This window comes from Harpia harpyja, chromosome 20 (assembly GCF_026419915.1).
Source record: "Harpia harpyja isolate bHarHar1 chromosome 20, bHarHar1 primary haplotype, whole genome shotgun sequence".
Lineage (NCBI taxonomy): Eukaryota > Metazoa > Chordata > Aves > Accipitriformes > Accipitridae > Harpia > Harpia harpyja.
Window position 1 is genome coordinate 4,683,480 of NC_068959.1, and position 18,656 is coordinate 4,702,135.

The following is an 18,656-nucleotide window of genomic DNA, read 5'->3' on the forward strand; positions in this document are numbered from 1 at the left end:
CAGGTCAAATTCACCAACTTGGCCAATTTTCAATCACAGCAGGGCTCCAGGGCCAAAATCTTGCTTCTGAATAGCTAAAATATTGGAATATTTAACCCACTGATAAATATTTCCTGCACTTTACCCAATTCTGTTTCCATAGCAGCAGCAAAATTCACGTTTAATCAAGCAGGAGCAGTGCCTGCCAATTTCCATGTGGCCTCCTGCAACCTTGTCCTTTTTGTGAACTCTTCTCCATCCTCTTTACTGGAAGCTCTCGTGGTATGGCATGTAAATGCATTTGCCTGGCTACTTCAGAGACTCCTGGAAGCACATGGTGTGCCAAGAGGCGCAGTTGAAGGCTGGGTTATAGGGAAGGAAACAAGACAGTGTGAATCTAGCCGGAGGGTGGGGGAATGAAGAACTACCGCTGTCAGTCCTTGTGCACAGGGAAGGATTTGAGAGAAAAAGGAAAACTAAGCTATCGATACTGCTGTCGGCCAAGGCACAGCTAGCCTGTGACCTCCAGAGCCCTGGAATCTCCAGGCAGGTACTTGGAGACGTACCCTGATATAGGTTATGCCCTGTATAGATCTCTTGGGAGAGAGCCTGAGGTCTGCTGAGCGCTGAGCAGAGCCAGAGGGAGGGCAGGCGAGGAGCCTCCCAGCTTTTCTCCTCGAGTCTGCGGGTGCTTGGCAGAGTAAAAGCAGGAACTTCATTCTAAGCCGTCATTCACCAGGAGTAACATTTAATAATAAATAGCCTAAGGGAGAAGGTGGAAGAATTGGTTTCTCAGGAACTGTCCTGGAGCAAGGATGAAATATTAAAGAAACATTTCTAGCTTCAAAAAAAAAGTATCCCAGAAGTGATAGAGAGGAGACATTAGCCCTACGCATTATGTATGCGTGTCAAATAAAAGTACCAAAGCACTTCAGGAAATACCACATGCGTGGTAACATTGCCTACCAAAGCACTTGTTCACTCATGCCCAGAAATGTCTTTTCTGGTTTAAATATTAACTCTCCCATCCAAATTTTTTTCTAATCTTGGTCACTTAATATACCTAAGTCACAGATTAATGAAGTAAGAGATGTCTAAAACTGAGTAGACTGACTAAAATTAGAATCACTCCATGAAAGTATCACACTATTGGCCTATAATTCACATCATTCTTTTTGCCAACTGTGTGGCAATCATTTTTTATCCATACATATGGAAAAATGTCTATTCAGGACAAGTAGAAAAGTTACAGTAATTATTCGGTCAGTACTGCTGGGTAATTGTATATACATTGTGAGAGAGTAATTCAAAGCTTCTCCTTAAGTAAAAATACTGAGAAGAGAAAAAGCAGCTAAAATTCAGGGGCTGGGACGTAAGATGGGATCTAAGATATAAGGGAAGGCAACTAGGCAAAGCAGATTTGCCAGGATGTGATGACATTTCAATGTGGTGTTTCTGAGGCCCCCAATGGCTCTGGGAGAGGTCGTTTCCCTGAGTTTGATGGACAGAGAGGTGGGATATGAGCAGCTTCTGCTCTCCACCTTCTGCATGTCCCTTGTACCTGTTCTCCCACAGCAGGGATAATCAGAAATGTCACCTTGATGGGCATTTCTGGTTTCAGCAGGGGAAGAAGAGTCAAGCTACAGGCACAGCCTGTCTGGAAGAAAAATGGAAGCGTGCAACAAGTGCTGTTCACCAGCTGTGCACAAAAAGGAACAGTTTGTCAGATTTTTATATCCACTGGCCTGGTACATAAATCACGAGCAGCTGATGTTGCAGAGCTGCCTTTGAGCCTTCCTGGATCCACCAAAGGCTGATGGATTAAGAGACAGAGTTGTGCTCAGATTGTATCTACTCAGAGCTTAAGTGCTACCTCAGCTGCTTTTGCAGTGGGGATTTTGTATCTCTAAATTAAGCCTCCCTGCTTCCAGTGCACGCTTTCCTCCATATTGCTCATGAGGAAAATCCCAGCCTTCCTCACTTGAAGGCAAGAGATGGGAAGACCTGGCCACAGCAGGAGAGGCAGCCAAGGCATACAATGAGCCATAGATGCATGAGCTGACATTGCCGTGCCCCATGTACAAAGGGGCAAGTTCTCCTCTCAGAGCATCACGGTATTTCTCTGCGCTAACAAACAGGTTTATAATCTGCAACCCTTGGATGTTCATTTGTAACGAAGAGGAGTGAGACCAAAAAGGCATTCTCCCACCTAAAATGCTATCTGGCTGTTCCTGGCGATGTTAAATGGGCTGCCAACACTACCTAGCTGATCCAGTGATGCTCTACAGCCATTTCAGAGGTGCAGGCTAATGGAAAGTAAAGCCTCTGATATGGATTTTTGGAGCAGGATGAAGTGTTTGCCTGGTTGAAAGTCATTGCCTCTGCGTGGGTTTATTCCATTACTTGCCTGCATTACAAATAGTTGGGAGCAGGAGATGGCAATGGTATCTTTTTGCATAATTCCAGTCTGAAATTCTCCTTCTGGTAGTTTTCTCTTAAAATATATACATGTGGATCAATTTTCATATCTCCAGCAAGATTAACTGCAGGAACTGCTATCACAGGTTGTGCTCACTCGTGGCCATACTATGCTATGCTAATGTATCACATTATCCTCAAATAATGCTATTCTGAACGTGCATCATAATTTTATCGTTGCGAGCCAGAAAACTCAGCCAATTTTCTCCCCCAGAATGAACCAAGATCAGGGACCTGTAAACTAATTTCTCAAAAATGGTCTCCTATGGTTGGAACAAGTAATGTGTCACCAGCATTCATCACTGCTGCCACAGTATGAAGGAGAAAAGAGAAAGAACAGAAAGAGAAGGAAAGGATTTACAAGCTGAGAATAAATAAAATTACACTTTTTGATTGTACTACGAATCGAAATGTAGGTAGCACACCTACACTGTTGAGTCTGAAGACAGCAACTTCAGGTGTTGCCAAGTAATTTTAAATATAGCTATGTATATTTAGTACACAGGAGTGAGATTCATTATACTTTAACATGTATTTACTGTCTACTTACATTTGCCTCTTTGGAAAAGCATGTCTTGGCAACTTAACCTGTGATATTTATGTATAGCATTTACTTTTATTTAATTATATTTCTACTTACATATAGGTATTTATAATACCCATAAGTTTTTTGCACCAAAAGGCTGGGCAGTCCACCACCCTTAGTGCTTTCACAGTCCTTAAAGTTCAGGGTCACATAAAGGGCTCAACAAGCGCCCAAGCCCCCGTGTCAGCTGTCTGGAGGCCACATGCACCAAACTTGCACCTTAGTATTGCTGAAACATTATTTGAAGCTTTATGTAGGCAGACAGGTAAAACGGCCAGAGAAGATTGTCAGTGCTGATGTAGGCAGTCATTAGAAAATCTCATTATATTCAGAAGTCTGTACAATGAATCACCTTTCTTCTCCCAGAAAAGTGAAAACCTTAGCTTTAAATGAAATGTTTTCTTCTTCATCTCTCAGGAACTCACTGGGCAGACAGATACCTACTTCTTGTAAGGAAAGAATACCTAGTCTAAAATCTAATCATCTTGTTCAACTGCTTTAATATCATTTTAAAAATATATCTTACAGACTTACTCTATCCAGTCTGGCATCTCTTCTGTATTTTCTAGCCTAATATCCTGTATGGGATTCTGATTATTGCGGGGACAGGGAACAAAGAAATGGTGGCCAGGAAGTCATCAGATAGAGCAGCCCTATCCTATTTTTCAGGGGGGTTTAATGCCATCAGTACTTATGGAACAGTGGAATTATTTGCTGCAAGAAAAGAATCAAAATCATGGTGGTGAGTAAAAATAGATACAGAAGAGGTAGACAAAGACTCTGCAGAGTTGATAAGCTCAGTTTCCCAATAAATCCTTCTGAGCTTGTTTACATTAGTGGTTCAAGGTAGATGACCTACCAGGAATGAATTATGCCCATAAGAAAAGTAATACATCTGAATTTGCCTAAAACTCCTTGGAATTTTAACTTGTGCATGTGACATACTTTTGCACTTGAAGCATTCATCCACATGAATCGCTACTTTATAATTCTTGGATAACTTAATTTCTTTTAAAAGATTTGAGTGCTGTGCTGTCCTCTCACCAGTAACAACTTCCTACTATGAATTTCATAAAATCCAACTCTTATTTACCTAGCAGTTTTCATCACTAGATCTCAGAGTGCATTACGAAAAAGTAAGTAACAATATACCCATTTTGCAGATGAAGAAACTGAGGTTCAGCAAATTATAACAGGATCTCATGGCAGGGTAGTAAAACTGGCTGGTGGTCACCTGTGTCCCAATGGACACACTTCTTTCTGCTCGCTTTAGATAGAGCAATGTCCTATAGTGAAGCTGTAAGTTTCTATGACTATATTACCTTCTTTAAGATGCAATGATTAAACCAACAGAGGCAGACAGACAACATCTCTAGCATTCACCATGGGAAGTGGAAAATCAAGAGTGAGGATTTGTTAAGCATCACTCAATATTTTCAAAAGCAGTGACCAAGATCAAAGCCTTCTTTGATCTTGTTTTAATCAAAATACTGCCATCAACTGCTAATTTAGCCTCAAGATGGGGGTTTTTGTTTGTTTGTTGGGGGGGGGGGTGGTGGTGGTGTTTGGTTTGGCATTTTTTTCCTTTGTCTTGTCACTGTCTATCATGCTATTCCTAGTCATGTTGAATTTCCCTGGAGGACTTGTAGATATTTTGGTTTTGCTTACCCAATACCCACTTCATGATCAGCAATTCTGTCCACGAGAACTGAGTTGTTTTGACTCTAAATATTTGTTTTGGATGATCCGTGATCGTCTCGTTGGGGAGATTTTTTACTCCTTCAAACCGATCTGAAGCATTCACTACTAACAGTCCGAGGAAGATTGTGAAAGAAACTGCATGTGCCACAAACTTCATGAAAGGACTTCGGAGGGTCCGTCCCAACTGCAAAGAAACATACACAAGACATAAGATTTTTTCCCTTATCCACCTCCTGGAAGTTTTTTTCCTATAAAAGTTTGAACCATTTACCCAAGGTGAAAAGGATTCAGAAATGAATTCTAGATCTTGAACTAAATGGTGTTTAGATTTGTTCAAGTTGTTCTTTCCTCTTACTAGACATTATGCATTGCAGTTCAAATTATGCCCTTTGGATGATTTTCTATGCACGGCAGTATCTCATATTGCTCCTTTATACCCACATATAGTATCTAATTGTCCTGGCCATATGGTAAGTGGAAAATGAAGAGACAGGACATTTATATGAGACATGTTTGTGTGTATATGTGTTATATGAATGTACTTGTGTGTGTCAATATAAATCCTAATGATGGGCCCACTTCTCATCTTTACATCATTGTTATATATTAGAATCTTTTATTAATGCTGAATTCTTAGTTCATTAACGATGTGTAGGAAATAGCCTTCCATTTAAAGATTCTTTAGTAATGCTTTTAATATGCTTTGGTATGATAGTCTTCCCTCATAATTACTACAAAAGCTGGAGATTCACCCCCCAGAACACAAGGATTTATTTCAAGACATTAAGCCAAGAATCAGAGCAGCAGATCTCTTCACTATAGATAATATTTGTTCCATTCTTCTTGAAAAGCTTTCTTTGTTAATTAATTTAAATAACACTTTTTTCATTTTACATTTTCTGTGATCTAAGACAACATTACTCCAGAAAGATGTCATAGTAAAAGCATTTTTAGGAGTGCAAGGACCGATGCCTGCGGTGTTAGACACAATGGACAGCAATGGAAGTGCCAGCCTGTATATGCCCTTTCCAAACCCCCCTCAAAGCAAATGGGATTTTTTTTGCAGTATATTACTCCTTGATTCATTTCCCTTGATGACAAGGTATCCTCAAAATTTTCTTAGTATCTGACTTGACCATAAAACTTCATAGGAAATATGAAAAAGGACTGAAAAAGGAAATTCCTTGTTTTCCTCCTTATTTCCAATAGCAGCTTTGTTCAAAGGAGCCCAGGCCTCTCGTCATTGCAGAGCAGGAAATATTTTAAAAACAGGGCTCTTTAGGTTTAGCAGAAATTTAAAGGAAGCCTTATGATTCTGGTTCTTATTTCTTCTTCTTCTCTGAATTTTTAAAATGTAAAATAAATCTTTTATGAAGTTGACAGAATAGTAAATCCTATTGGAAAATTTGCATGTTTCTAAATGCCAGAAAGACTTTCCAATAAAGAAAATGAAAAAAATCTGCTCTATCTATCTCCAAGCCCTTATTAACATGCCTGCTTTTTTCTGAGGTCAATAAGGATGTGTTTCAGTGGGTAGATACTGCACTGAATCAAACCCCAAGTTTCTTTAATCTTGTCCAGGAATATTATGGCAGATGTAGGAGTAAATGAAGTGTGTTAAAACCAGTCCCAACACTTGTGATGCTGGTTCACTCCTCTGCTGTAAACCTTGGTGTAGTGTTAGTTCTCAACAGCTTTTTATGACTGGTGTTGGGTAGATTTACACTTTGTAGCAGAATTTATATTTCCAGCACAGAGCTGATGGGGTGGTGGGATATGTTTGAACAATGTCCCATGCAGTAATAATCTCTGATGTTTTCCTTGTATGACCTATCTGAGAGAGCTCAGATTGCAAGAGTGAAGTGGAACAACAACTATGGGTATATGGGGCCTTACCAACAAAGTTTTTTAAAAGTGCATTTGCAATCTCTACAAGACTCATTTCTACCCTGAATTCACTAAAAGAGAAAAAACACTGTCTATTGAACCCTGAGTTGTCTCCAAATAATTAGACTTTTTCTGCTGTCTATAGAAACTTAAAAGAGACCTGAGATTAAAGTAGCACAGCCTCGGTTATCAGAGAAATAATCCCATGTATTACAGAACCAAATGAATTCTGTGGGTAATTTCACTTAGTTCTCTACTGATTTAACAAAAGTCTGCATTTAGTCAGTGTTACATCAGCATTTTATCCCCTCTATTACTGCAGAAAGCTTACAATTTTTTTCTTGAGCTGATGCTTTTCGTATCTTCTCAGAAATCTGATTTTTAGCTAAGAGCTACAGGAGGTGAAAGTGTTGACTAGAATATTCTGTAAAAAATCAATGAAGCGTTAATTTCTCCAGCCAGCCTAACACTTTATGACAGTAAGATATATTTTTCAAGCAACATGATAAAGTTAAACTCAAGGTGTGTAACTACTTGGATGTATCAATTTCTCGATTACTTTTTAAAATCAAATTATCATCTTTCATCAAATCAGGACTGCAAGGAAGTGCCTGGCTCTCACTATTAAGACAGAAACACTGACAGTGTGTAGATACAAAGGTTCATTCTTAAGAGAATAGCTCATTTCATGACTTAGTATCCTATCTGTATTACAGGAAAATAATGAAACGTGCAGACGTGTCAAAACAAAAACATATAAAATGTGATACTGAAACAAAGTTTTCCAAGTGCAAATTAATCTCTACTCTAAGAGACAGGAACAAAGAAAGATAGAAACATCATAAAGAAAAAAGCCATTACTACTTTCAGTACTATACTCATGGCAGAAGCATGAAGAATATTGTTGTAGAAATTTTATGTAGCTTACCAGGGGAGGAAAAGACCTAGAGTAAAAAGGTATTGGTACAGCTTTAGGTGGAGTGAACCGTTAAAGTTCCAGTGCTTAAACGGATGCTGAGTCTGTCTCAGCGGGAGCTACAGTCCATAAATCCCCAGCATGGCTACATGAAAGCCAGAGAACAACCCAGGCAATGAGAGCTGTGTACAAATGATCTCTGTTACTGTTGTAATATCTGAATGTGCACTTTAACCGACCTGAGAAGGAAGAAAATACCTCTTGAAGTTCTGCAGGCAGTCCAAACAGTCCTGCTTGCTCTTGTCATTATATTTTTGGACAGCAGACTGTGCAATTTTTCCATTCTATCTCTTATCTTCTCTTTTGATCACCAGTGAAATAAGTTTTGGACACCAACATATAAAGCAACGGTTCATTTCAGAGTCATGGCGTGACCTCCATGAGATGGATGAGTCAACACAGATATTTCAGGATAGGATGGGCTTACACTCCACGGGTTTTGTCAACAGTTTGTGCATCCAGAGGTGAATGAACGACTCGCACTAAAATTGGTTTTAATAAAGACAGCTCCGTGCAACTGAATGCAAAAGAAGACTTAAGAGTTCAGTTGCAAACTCCAGTTAATACTATTTACCAAATTTTCAAGGCTGGTATTTGGCACAGTGTATTCTAACCCCGCAAAGCTTTATTAAAGAAAATCTTCTGTTAGGAAGTAAAGGCTTGAAAACATATTCCTTGCCAAGATAAATCAGTGAAGGAATTATTCTGAGATATGAATTACTCTATTACCCTATGTGAAACTGCAGAATTTGACTGATACATCTTAAGAATGTGATACACAGTAGTATTGGTCAGGACAGCTCCTATAAGAAGTATGCCACACTGCAGAGATTTCCTTCATTTTTCTCACTGTCTTAGTCCAGAAATGAGTCACTGACTCATGCCTGGGTATCCATGTGGCTTTTAAGACAGGCCTGATTTGATTTAAGTTAAATATCTTGGCTGATTGTTACTATGGAAGAATTATTTCATTACCCAATTGTGTAACATCAAGATTGTTTCCATGACTTAAAATGGAACAAAACACTTGTAAAATTGACCAGGACAAAACCGGGCTGCTCAGAGCATCACACGCAAATCGTCTGTTAACATCACCATCCTTTCAGCGGATATGCTGCCTATGCAGAATTGTCTGCAATAACACCGTGAGAGGACACACGGCTCATGTATCAACCCTCAGCCTTTGAACCGAATAATGACGATTTTGGGTGAGGTACCAATTCAGGGGGGAAAATGCCTTCATTATTCTGTTATTTCTATCACAGGCCCCAATCAAAAATCAAGACTACATTGTTCTGATCAACGCAAATGCATGCATTAAAAGACAATTCCTGCCTGAAAGAACTTTCAATTTGACTTTATGATAGAGGGTTACATATGGATTTTCATAGTCTAAAGTGGGTTGAAAAGAAAGGGACATTTTAAAATGAGAATTCACGAAAGGTTTGGTGTAATGAAATCACAGTCGATGAAAAGGTAAGTCCCCCTCCCTCCATTTTTTTCTGATTTTAATACACCTACCTCAAGAAATTAAAACCAAATAACATTCTCAATCATTTCTTACTTCTGCTGTAAAACTGATTTATTTTGAATTTTTGCCTCAGTTTTTTTCCCCTTAGTTTTTATGCTTTTCATTTAAATTCTCCACTTATTTCTAGTCTAATTGTTCTCCCCATCTATTGCTATATTCAAATGCAACCTCTGTAATCCTGAGAATACACCACAAATGTTGCTGTTGGCTGGTGTGCCAACTCCCAGCACATTCAACAGAGGTGAAGGAAATTAAACAGCTTCATAAATCCCTGCTAGACTGAGGTCTGACATAACGGAATCAACATGGAAATTCTACACACGAATTCCCTCTACGACCTAACCAAAACCACCCACAACACAGCCTGGCTTTCACATGCACTTCTCTGTGTGAAAATCCTGAGCCCTGTCCAGTATTCATAAAAGCTGTGGGGTTTTGTGTTGATACAAACCTTGAGAAAATGAAGTAACATTCGTAATTACTCTAAGAGAAAGTACTTGGAGGTATTTTGGAGACCACCAAGACTTAAACATGTTTTATTACCTCAGATGTTCTGGAAGACTGTTTTCAAAAGGTTTGTCTGATCGCACTAACATAAATCTTTTCAAATTATAGTCTTTCCTTAATACCCATTCATGGATCTATAATTTCTTGGGCTTGACAAATTTCGAAAGGATTTCTCACTGGCTTTTAAAGGAAATGGGAGAAGATGCTTTTAAGACTGAATACACTACCAGCACCAAGGGTCATTTTGATCAAATTTAATTACCTCTGATAAGCCTCCTGCTGAAGACCTCTACCTCATAATGGATGATGTTGTTGGCTATTGCTGAATGTGAAACGATCTTCTCCCCTGCCATCCCTTTCTTCTGTGGCAAGAGTAGTGAAAAAGCTATTTATCGCTCAGCCACACACCTATTTATCTCCACTTGTTTGAGCAGACCCTTTCAGGATGGAAACCTCACTACAGATTTCATACCGCAGACAACTCAAGCTTTTACCTAAGCTAATGGTTGGCTCTGGTCCTTTGACCTCTAGGTCTCGGCAAAACTCTCTTGCTCCGTCTGATGCTGTGAGACATAGCACAGCTGTATTTAGGTACATGGCAGTTTTCCGAGTTTCGTCATCTTTTCCCTCAAAACCATAAAGGTTGTATGATTAAGACTAGTCTTCTGTGCAGCACTAAGCAGTCCCCTGGGGCTTGCCAGAGTTTCAGGCACCTGTGCCATAGTAATGCTCCAGTAACTAAAAATACAAGATCAGAAAGAAGGAAAGGGAAGAAAGGAGCCCTGAAGCAGGGAGGAACCTCCAATAAAAAGTACATAAAAGGAACTAGAGTTTAAACATCAGAGTTAACTAAAAGAGCAACAAAGCTCTGCTGTTTTAGTTATTTGCCATTTTGTAGCTTCTTCTATTCTTTCTTCATCCCACCCCCCATGTTGTTATCTCCTATCCATTTCTTGTCCCTATTCTTTTCTTGTCACCCGCTGTCTCAGCCTCTTCTGCTACCACCCCACCTTTTTTACCTGGAAAGATGATCCTCAAGCCATGCCTAATAGCTCCATTTGTCTATATCAAGCAACACCTCAAGCTTGCTCTCCTTTGGGGCAATCTTAGACGATAGCATGAATCGCATCCCAACAGCATTACAGAAAAAAAAGTGACTTCATTCCAGGCCCTGGATAGAAATGACCATAAAAACCATGCACCTTACTGAGTTTGTACCTTGCTGCAGGGAGCAATCCAGTAGGCTATGGCGAGGAAGGGCAGGCCAATGGAGACCCCAAAGACAGCCAAGAACTTCACAGCTATAGATTGCTGCCGTAAGCCTGAGAGGTTTTCGTACCACATGGTGAGCAATTGCTGCTGGCAGTTGGGGTGAGCAACAAACTGTAAGAGAAACAGAAACAAAAGTATCAGTAGCACTGTCTGAAGAGGATGAGGTTTCAGTGAATAACCTGCTGAACTTGCCAGGGGAACAAGACAGGGCGCGTCTCTGTTGTCCAACATTGCTTATGGCGTCGCAAACAGAAAACTGCAAACCAGGCACCCAAAATCCCCAGGTACTGGCAAAACGTGTTTCACTTCTGCTTCTTGTCTTCTCCAGGTAAAAGTTTTGCTAGATAGCAGACCGTCTGGGCCAAACCCCAACATCCACCAGCGGCCAGCACTGACAAAGTGCCTCTGTGGGCAAGTTACCTTTTGAGGTAAGACGGTCTACATTGAGATTCAGAAAAGAAAGAGAGGCACTTTGATGTCAAGCTGAAAAAAACCCTCTGATAACTTGCTAAAGACATAGGGCATTGAAATAGTAGCTCAACACAGCACTAGTGTGGTATCGTTCTATTCACTGCATCCGGACCCGAAGAGAACCATTCTGCACGGTTCTCCTTCTCCTGTTAACTATAAGAGGTCTGGCTGGTATTTTGCTACTTTAAACGCTTTATCTCAGAGAAGCTTTCAAAAAAATGACAGCTCATTCTTCACTGATCAGACAAAAAAGACAAATTTAAAAGCAGGAGGAAAAGCTGTGGTGCTCTGGTACAGAAAGTACATGTTTTGTATCTGTAACTGAGACTCTTCTTCAGTTTATTGTTCAGAGGAAAAAGAAAAGGCGAGCAGCAGACAACTGAAAAGGGCAATTTCTTAATGGTAAAATTACAGCACCACTGGATCTCACAGAAGAGTTTTATAATAGAAGATTAAACTTCTTTATTTCATATTGTTCTTCAGGGTGATTGAATTTAGAATGTGACTGTCTTTAATCACAAAGGAAGATAATTAAAAGGCAAAATAACTGAAAGAAAAGATGAAAAATAAATATGTTGCTAATGTAGCTGATTGCATTAGCAAACCTGAGTGTTTCATTTATGAGTTTTGCGGCTGAATAAATGTTCTTAGGAGGGAAATGTAAACCCCTCCGCTATTTCAAAAAGCAGAACTTTCTGGAGATGAGGGGGAGGATGAAGGGGGGAGAGAAAGAGAGGAGGAAAGCAGAGGTTACCAGGGGACTTGGTGGCTGCTGGTGTCCCTGCCTGGCGGGGGGGGGACATGGACCATGTCTGGCAGCTGCCCCATTGCCCTGCTTCAGCCCTTTAAGTTGCAGCCACCCGGGGGGATTTCAGCTGTAGTCTGTAGTTTTATTGGGACTGAAAAGTAGAGGAAATTCTAACTGTGCTTTCATCTTCACTATCTATGAAACGACGATCAAATCGGGACTTTAATGGACTCTTTTCTAGATGTTTGCATAATAACAAAACCGTTACTATGAGTTTAAATGATTGGTTCATTGCTAGTGCAGAATGAAATACAGTTGCACAGTAATTAGGATTGCCATGGAATAGCGCATTTCCTTCTTTAACAGCACATTAGCAGCTATTTAAAATGTGCTTCTTCAGATGAATTAGGCTGTGGGGCCTGCATTTCTCAAAAAGAAAAAAAGTAGAAAATAAGACTTTACCCCTTCCACTGAATAAATCAATGAGAGTGAAGAAATTTGATAGGTACTTTTAACCTCTTCTGTCTGTAGAATTTTTTCCTGGAAATATTAACATTTTAATATGCTTTCTTTTAAGCTGCTTTCAAAAAAAGAAAGCTTTCAAAGAAGATCATCTATAAATCATCAGTCCTATTCCTTCTGAGCATTTAAAGTTTAAGGTTAAGGTGATGACAGCAGTATTGCAAGGAGGCATTTCCTAATGCCCAGTGTTTATGCTTGCGCTAATGCTGCTAGGGCTTATTATCTTTCTGGCAAATGGGCAGAAAGATGAAGTGGAAGGAAGCTAGAGAGAGAATTGATTCCCTTTGTAAATTTTATTTTCTGATATGATGAATTCAACAGCAATCGTAGCAACTCATGGAAAGGAAAATTACAGTGGTTGATGTGAAGACTTCTGAGATGAGGGGCCAAAGCAACAGCCAGGCTTCCTCTTGCTCTTGGAATTGTTCACTGCATTATGAGAATTGATTCAGATAAAGAAATGCAGTTGTCCTTGGCAATGAGACAGTCGGAGACTTTTGCTGGTTGGCATTTCAGAGAATTCATCAGACATTTTAATCTGTTCATTTTTTCACTCTGTCTGGAACAGCTACAATGAAAATACAAATATGGGAAAATTGAGGAGGAATTGCCGTAAAACCCAGTCCATTGGAACAATTTATTTTGTACAAGGCAATAAAGATGGGCAGCATGCCACAGAGCCTTGATGGTGTTCATCTTACTCTGATTATTACAAAAATGAGGGAAAAATAAGATGAGGATAAGAAAGATCAGAGCATGAATGAGTTTTCCATTATGTTTGATCCATCAGATATTAATGAAATACACAGTCACCCTTGGACAATGCCAACCCTCTCTCTATCAATATTTCGGAAGTTGATCTCAGATCTCCTCAGAGACATTACAGACCCAGTTAACTTTCTCTCTTCTCTGGGAATGGGCACCGACACCAAGTTAAAGATCACACTAATGCTTTGCTTAGTGTCGTAGGCACAGAAAAGAACAGAGTTTGAGACAAAAGCTTCAAAGCAGAACGCTTCAAAGCGTAATGAAAAATGGTGTTACAGTATATTGAATTTCAGAGGCTTAAATGCTGCAATGCTTTTTCAAAGTTCCCATTAAAAGCTATTTCCCTTTCTTCAGCACTGGAAAATGAGGCTAGGAGGCTTTTAGGAGCAAACTGTGACTGCTCCTATGCTGCATCCCAGAAAAAGAGAAAGGCAGAAAGCGTTGCAACAAGACCAGCGTGGCTGGGGTTGTGCAGAAGGGCAAGATATTGCTGATTGAAATGGAAGCACTGGCAGTGAAGGCGATTGCATAGGTCCAAAAAAAGCCATTTAAAAGCATTAAGTGCTTTATCTTACGGGCAGAGTGAGTCCCCTCCAAGCTGATAAAGGAATGCATCGGGATCTGGGAATTCAAGCAAAATGTTTTCCAATGCTTCTGCATTCACAAACCACAGTGGGAGCTTTTCTGGTCCCATGGCACAGGGACCCCAGTAGATCATGGTGGTTTTTCCTTATGCCATGCATACCTCTCTGATTTAGGAAGAAAATTATACTTCCCTCCAGCCTATCAGTTACACATTTCTTTAAGTTTAAAAATGGCTAAAAAAAAATTAATAAAATCACACATTAATCTGAAGAGACAGCTCAAGCTGCCAAAGTGGCATTTTTGAGAGCCACTGAAAGACACAAGAAAGTATTGACACCTCCAGAAGCCACTGTTTGGTGCTACAGGGGATTAAATGAGTGAGATGAGTATTTGTCTAGAATATGGAAAAAATCTCTCAAAGCTTTCAGTGGGAATTGAAAGGGCCCAAAGGAACAGTTTTACACATAGAAATAAAGAGAATGTTTTAGAGACCACTGTGGATACCACATTGAAAGATAACTTTTCCACATTGCTATCTAATTTGATGTATGACAGCTCTTTCTCGTAGCTTATCATGTATGTGCATTGTGGGAAAGGACTTTACAGCTCTCATGACAGAGGGAGATTTTTTCCTCAGCATACTTGTTTAAAAATGCATGAGTTTCACTAGGCAGACAATAAAGTACCTTTATATCTCTATAACTGTATAGGAAGTTACTTCCCATAGAAAATACTGTAACAAAGACTTTCATTTTTTATTTTCTATTACACTGGACACAGAGAGTCTGTGATGAGGACCCTGGTCACTTCTGCTGTTCAGTATTAGCACTGTAGTTGCCTAAGCTGTCAGTGGTTAGGCACTGTTTAAACCTAAATCCTCTATCCAAAACACCCCATGGTCCCTACCTGAAGGGCATCTCTCTTATCCTGTGGCACATAACAGAGAAGCTACAGCCAGGTGACAAAAACCCAGGAAATTCTTGAGTGTCAGAGAATGCTCACACATCAAACGGGGGAAAAAAAAAAAAAAAAAGGAAAAATTTATCTCTCTTGGACAGAAAAATGCTGTCAGCAGAAATAAGGAAGCTTATGGCAAGACAGGTAAAAGGCAGAGGTCAGCCTCAGATGATTGGAATTAATCGTGCAGAAAAAAACCAGTATCTCTTTTATTACTGAAATAATTCTAATTCCCTTATGAGTACAGAAATCTACCACTGAGGCAAAAGAATTAACTACTTGGACAGGATCGTCTTGCTTTGCTAATGCACTCTATGCTAAATAGCCAGGGGTTGAGGTAGGAAGGAAAAACTCATCAGTGAAACAGTGAAAACACTTTAAAAACCTGCATGTCAGAGCTGTCAATGTAAACTTGTGACTTTAATACCCTGCTTTCACAGAGATACTCCTGTCGTGGCTTCTCCAGCTCACCCCTTCACTGTAAGCTTTATAACAAACAGTGGCAAACCTCAGCAAACAAAAGCTGCAGTTCAGGTGAGCAGCGGCGTGTTTAATCAGCGAGTGAGAGCTAGAAAAGGCGCTGCATAAATAGATTTTCAGAAGAACATTGGTGATGTCAAGAGACACTGGCAGGGGCAGGGATGAGCCATTTTTCTTTCCATCATGTAGCTGTGTTCATGTCCTTCGAACAACCTTTCAGAGTTCATTATTAAACATTTGTCTTTTGATGTAGCTCATCGCTTCTGCAAGCCTACATTGATTAACACATTTTAGGTTGCAGCACCTGCTCACAGGAACCCCTGGTCGGGTGCGTAATGCTTCAAATGCCAGAGATCCTAGCGAAAATGCCGAAACCGTTTTGATGACTCATTTGAGTCAATCGTCTCCCTGTGCCTCTGAATTACAAGGGAAAATGAGGGGAGTGTCAAGTGGATTGTATACATGGCTTTTCCCATTTTGCCAGGGCTCTCACCAGGGAGCGGAGCAGCAGTGCTCCTGCAGGGATCCGCACGTTGGAAAAAATCCAGGTGGGATCTGAACCACACACATTGTGTGCTCTGAAAGGATGAAGGTATGTAAGTATTATTAAGACGACTTCATGGCACACTTCACAGACAAACACAACTTGAGCTGAGCTTGCTGTGCTGGTGTTGCCAGTCCTGGTCTGGAAGGCAAGCTGGCATTTGCTGGGCAGCGGTGCTGTGCTTGAGCAAAACTCAGAGGCAGGGAGGGATGGAAAGCTGGGCTTGCCCGTCTCCACTTTTGGGTAGGTAATGTCATGTTTCTCCCAGCAAAACCTTCATTAAAGGAGATATGAAATCACCCTTTTTCAGTGGGTTGCTGAAGATGCTGTGGGAGTATCAGCAAACATCCGCAGGGGTGGAAGAAACTCAGGGAAAGGTTGAAGCAGGATATTACTGCTCTTCCCTTGAAGGGTAAAAAAATATATTGCCATTTCACCAAAGAGGATGAGAAGAATTAAAGGGTAAATGTATGCCCAAGTGCTCACGACAGGAAAAAAAAAAAGGCAATGAAAATATTAAAACAAAACATAATTTCTTTGCTTTTAAACCACTTCTCACTTTGGAAGATTCCTTTAATATTTTAAGCATTTTTAAGACTCAAAGCCTAAATAATGAGTCTGGATTTACACTGAATAAAATACTTTTCTTGAACTGAAACATACTTTTTTGGGGAAAAAACCCCTAAACTTGAAAAAAAAAGTGGAAAATGTGTTGGAACAGTTTTTTGATCCAGGAAAAACCCCCACCTACTTACAGAGTCATTTCACCCAAAGCAGAGCAGGAGACGAAAGAGCTCAGTGGAAATTACTGAAGCTTGGTAGGAAATACACAGTACAAGAAAAGGCCAAGATATGCATATGCCTTTTCTTATCTTCACCTTGTACTCTTCTGTGAACCTCCAAGTGAACAAAGAGCCCTTGTTTTGAAGAAACTATTCTGAGACACCTTAACAGAAGCAGATGGGATATAATATATTTCATGATCCAGAGAGCGGAAAAAAAAAATCTGCCTTTAGCAAGTGCTTGTGCTATTAAACTATGACAAATGAGGTTGTCAGAGGGTAAATACAGCTGGAACTTGGCTTACTGGTTGCTGTTGTGCCTGATAAGAGGTGCAAGTAAAACTAGAAAGTTTAAGAAAGGAATAGAAAAATACTTGCCCTATTATTTATGAATTAAAAATAATAAGTAAAGTTCCAATCTAAATACCCATGCTGTGAGACTGTGACCTTTTCACAAAAGAGACCTGCTCTAATTATAGTTAAATTCTATCCATAGCCACAGGCCCATTTTTTAAAACACTTTGCACCAGAGTAACCTTACAAGGGAGAGTAAATCAGCAGGTCCAAATTCCTTCATCCAGATGCAAAAAAGAATTTCATGGAACCCTGTTCAACTCGGATGAAAGAAAATTCAGCTGATCAAGACTCATTTCAACGGGATGTGACCATTGCATAAAAATAAACGCTACATGAGGAAAGGTCCTCGGAGATACTGCAGTTGCTGCAGACACACACAGAGAACATGAAGCAAGGAAACGTCCCTGCCCTCAGGATTTCTGCAGCTTTCCCTCTGTCCCTGGGCTTCATTTGACTGTCTAATGGCATCACACAAATATTCATGAGGTTCTTGCTCATCCTGTAGATGAGCTTTATGACAGTCTTGGTGAATATTCAGACCTGATATCTGGAGTCTAACATCAGCATTTATAAACCTGGTAGCAAAGGGAAAAGGTTTCTATATGTAGGCAGAGCCCAGATGAGCTGGAATTATCAGGAAAAAGACCCAAACCCAACAAATTGTGCAACCTCAGTCTCTGAGTTACTTTTAAGGCATAAACCCAGAAGCATTTATTATGGTTTTACTAATAAATTACACCTTTTGTAAACCTTTCACATGCACCTTTCCGAACCAAAATACCTTTCCAAACCAAAATACCTTTTATATTAGAGCCATTTGGCAGTGGGAAAATACTTTGTTGCATCAAATCCCAAGACACTCACATATTGCCCAGTTTTATGGAAATCCAATATCTGGATCCACTTCCTGGTTGACCTGAGTTATCTAACCCAAAATTCTGATTCTGAACACTTAAAACCTTAGCACAGCTACAGTTTACAACCACATCTCTTTCCTGCGACTCAGTCCGCTCTATAAAAGCAAGCCTGTTGTTTGGGACAGATCTTCTGCTCTCTGCTAAATCAGTGAGTACATTAACAGGATTGGGATCTCACTTTGCAAAGGTGACAAGAAGACAGAACCAAGGCAGCGAAGGTCATCCCAGCATCCCAATGCTTGTGTAATTGCCCAAAACCATCTGTGGGGTGCAGCTCTAGAAAGGAGACGGCGTGGTCCCATTAGACTGAGCAATGTGGATAGAAATGGGATTTGACCAGCCACCGGATTGTTAAACAGGCACAAAATAAAAACCAATAAAAACCGATTAGTCTAATAGAAAATGAAAATAATTGGGTAAATAAAACTGCCAGGACCATTTCAAATGCAAGTTGCCCATTGACAGAAATGCTCTCCAGTGCTGAGTGAAAACACAAAATAATCCTCTTAGTACTGGAAGGAACGGAGGGGGATTTTTTGTCACTCTGTTACATTTTCAATTCATGTGGTATAAAATTACATCTGATATATTTGAGGTGTATAACTAGA

At 40.0% G+C, this 18,656-nt stretch overlaps 1 protein-coding gene across 2 annotated transcripts in view; it reads right to left on the bottom strand.

Annotated features, from left to right (window-relative positions):
• The window catches only part of TRPC7 (transient receptor potential cation channel subfamily C member 7), an 80,418-nt gene that overhangs the window by 21,509 nt on the left and 40,253 nt on the right, over positions 1-18,656 (bottom strand). For both annotated transcript variants that reach the window (XM_052772126.1, XM_052772125.1), the window contains exons 4-5: positions 10,864-11,028; positions 4,712-4,928 (exon numbers count right to left, since the gene is read on the bottom strand). In XM_052772126.1, the coding sequence (XP_052628086.1) occupies positions 4,712-4,928; positions 10,864-11,028 (382 nt within the window). The remainder of the gene's footprint in view (positions 1-4,711; positions 4,929-10,863; positions 11,029-18,656) is intronic.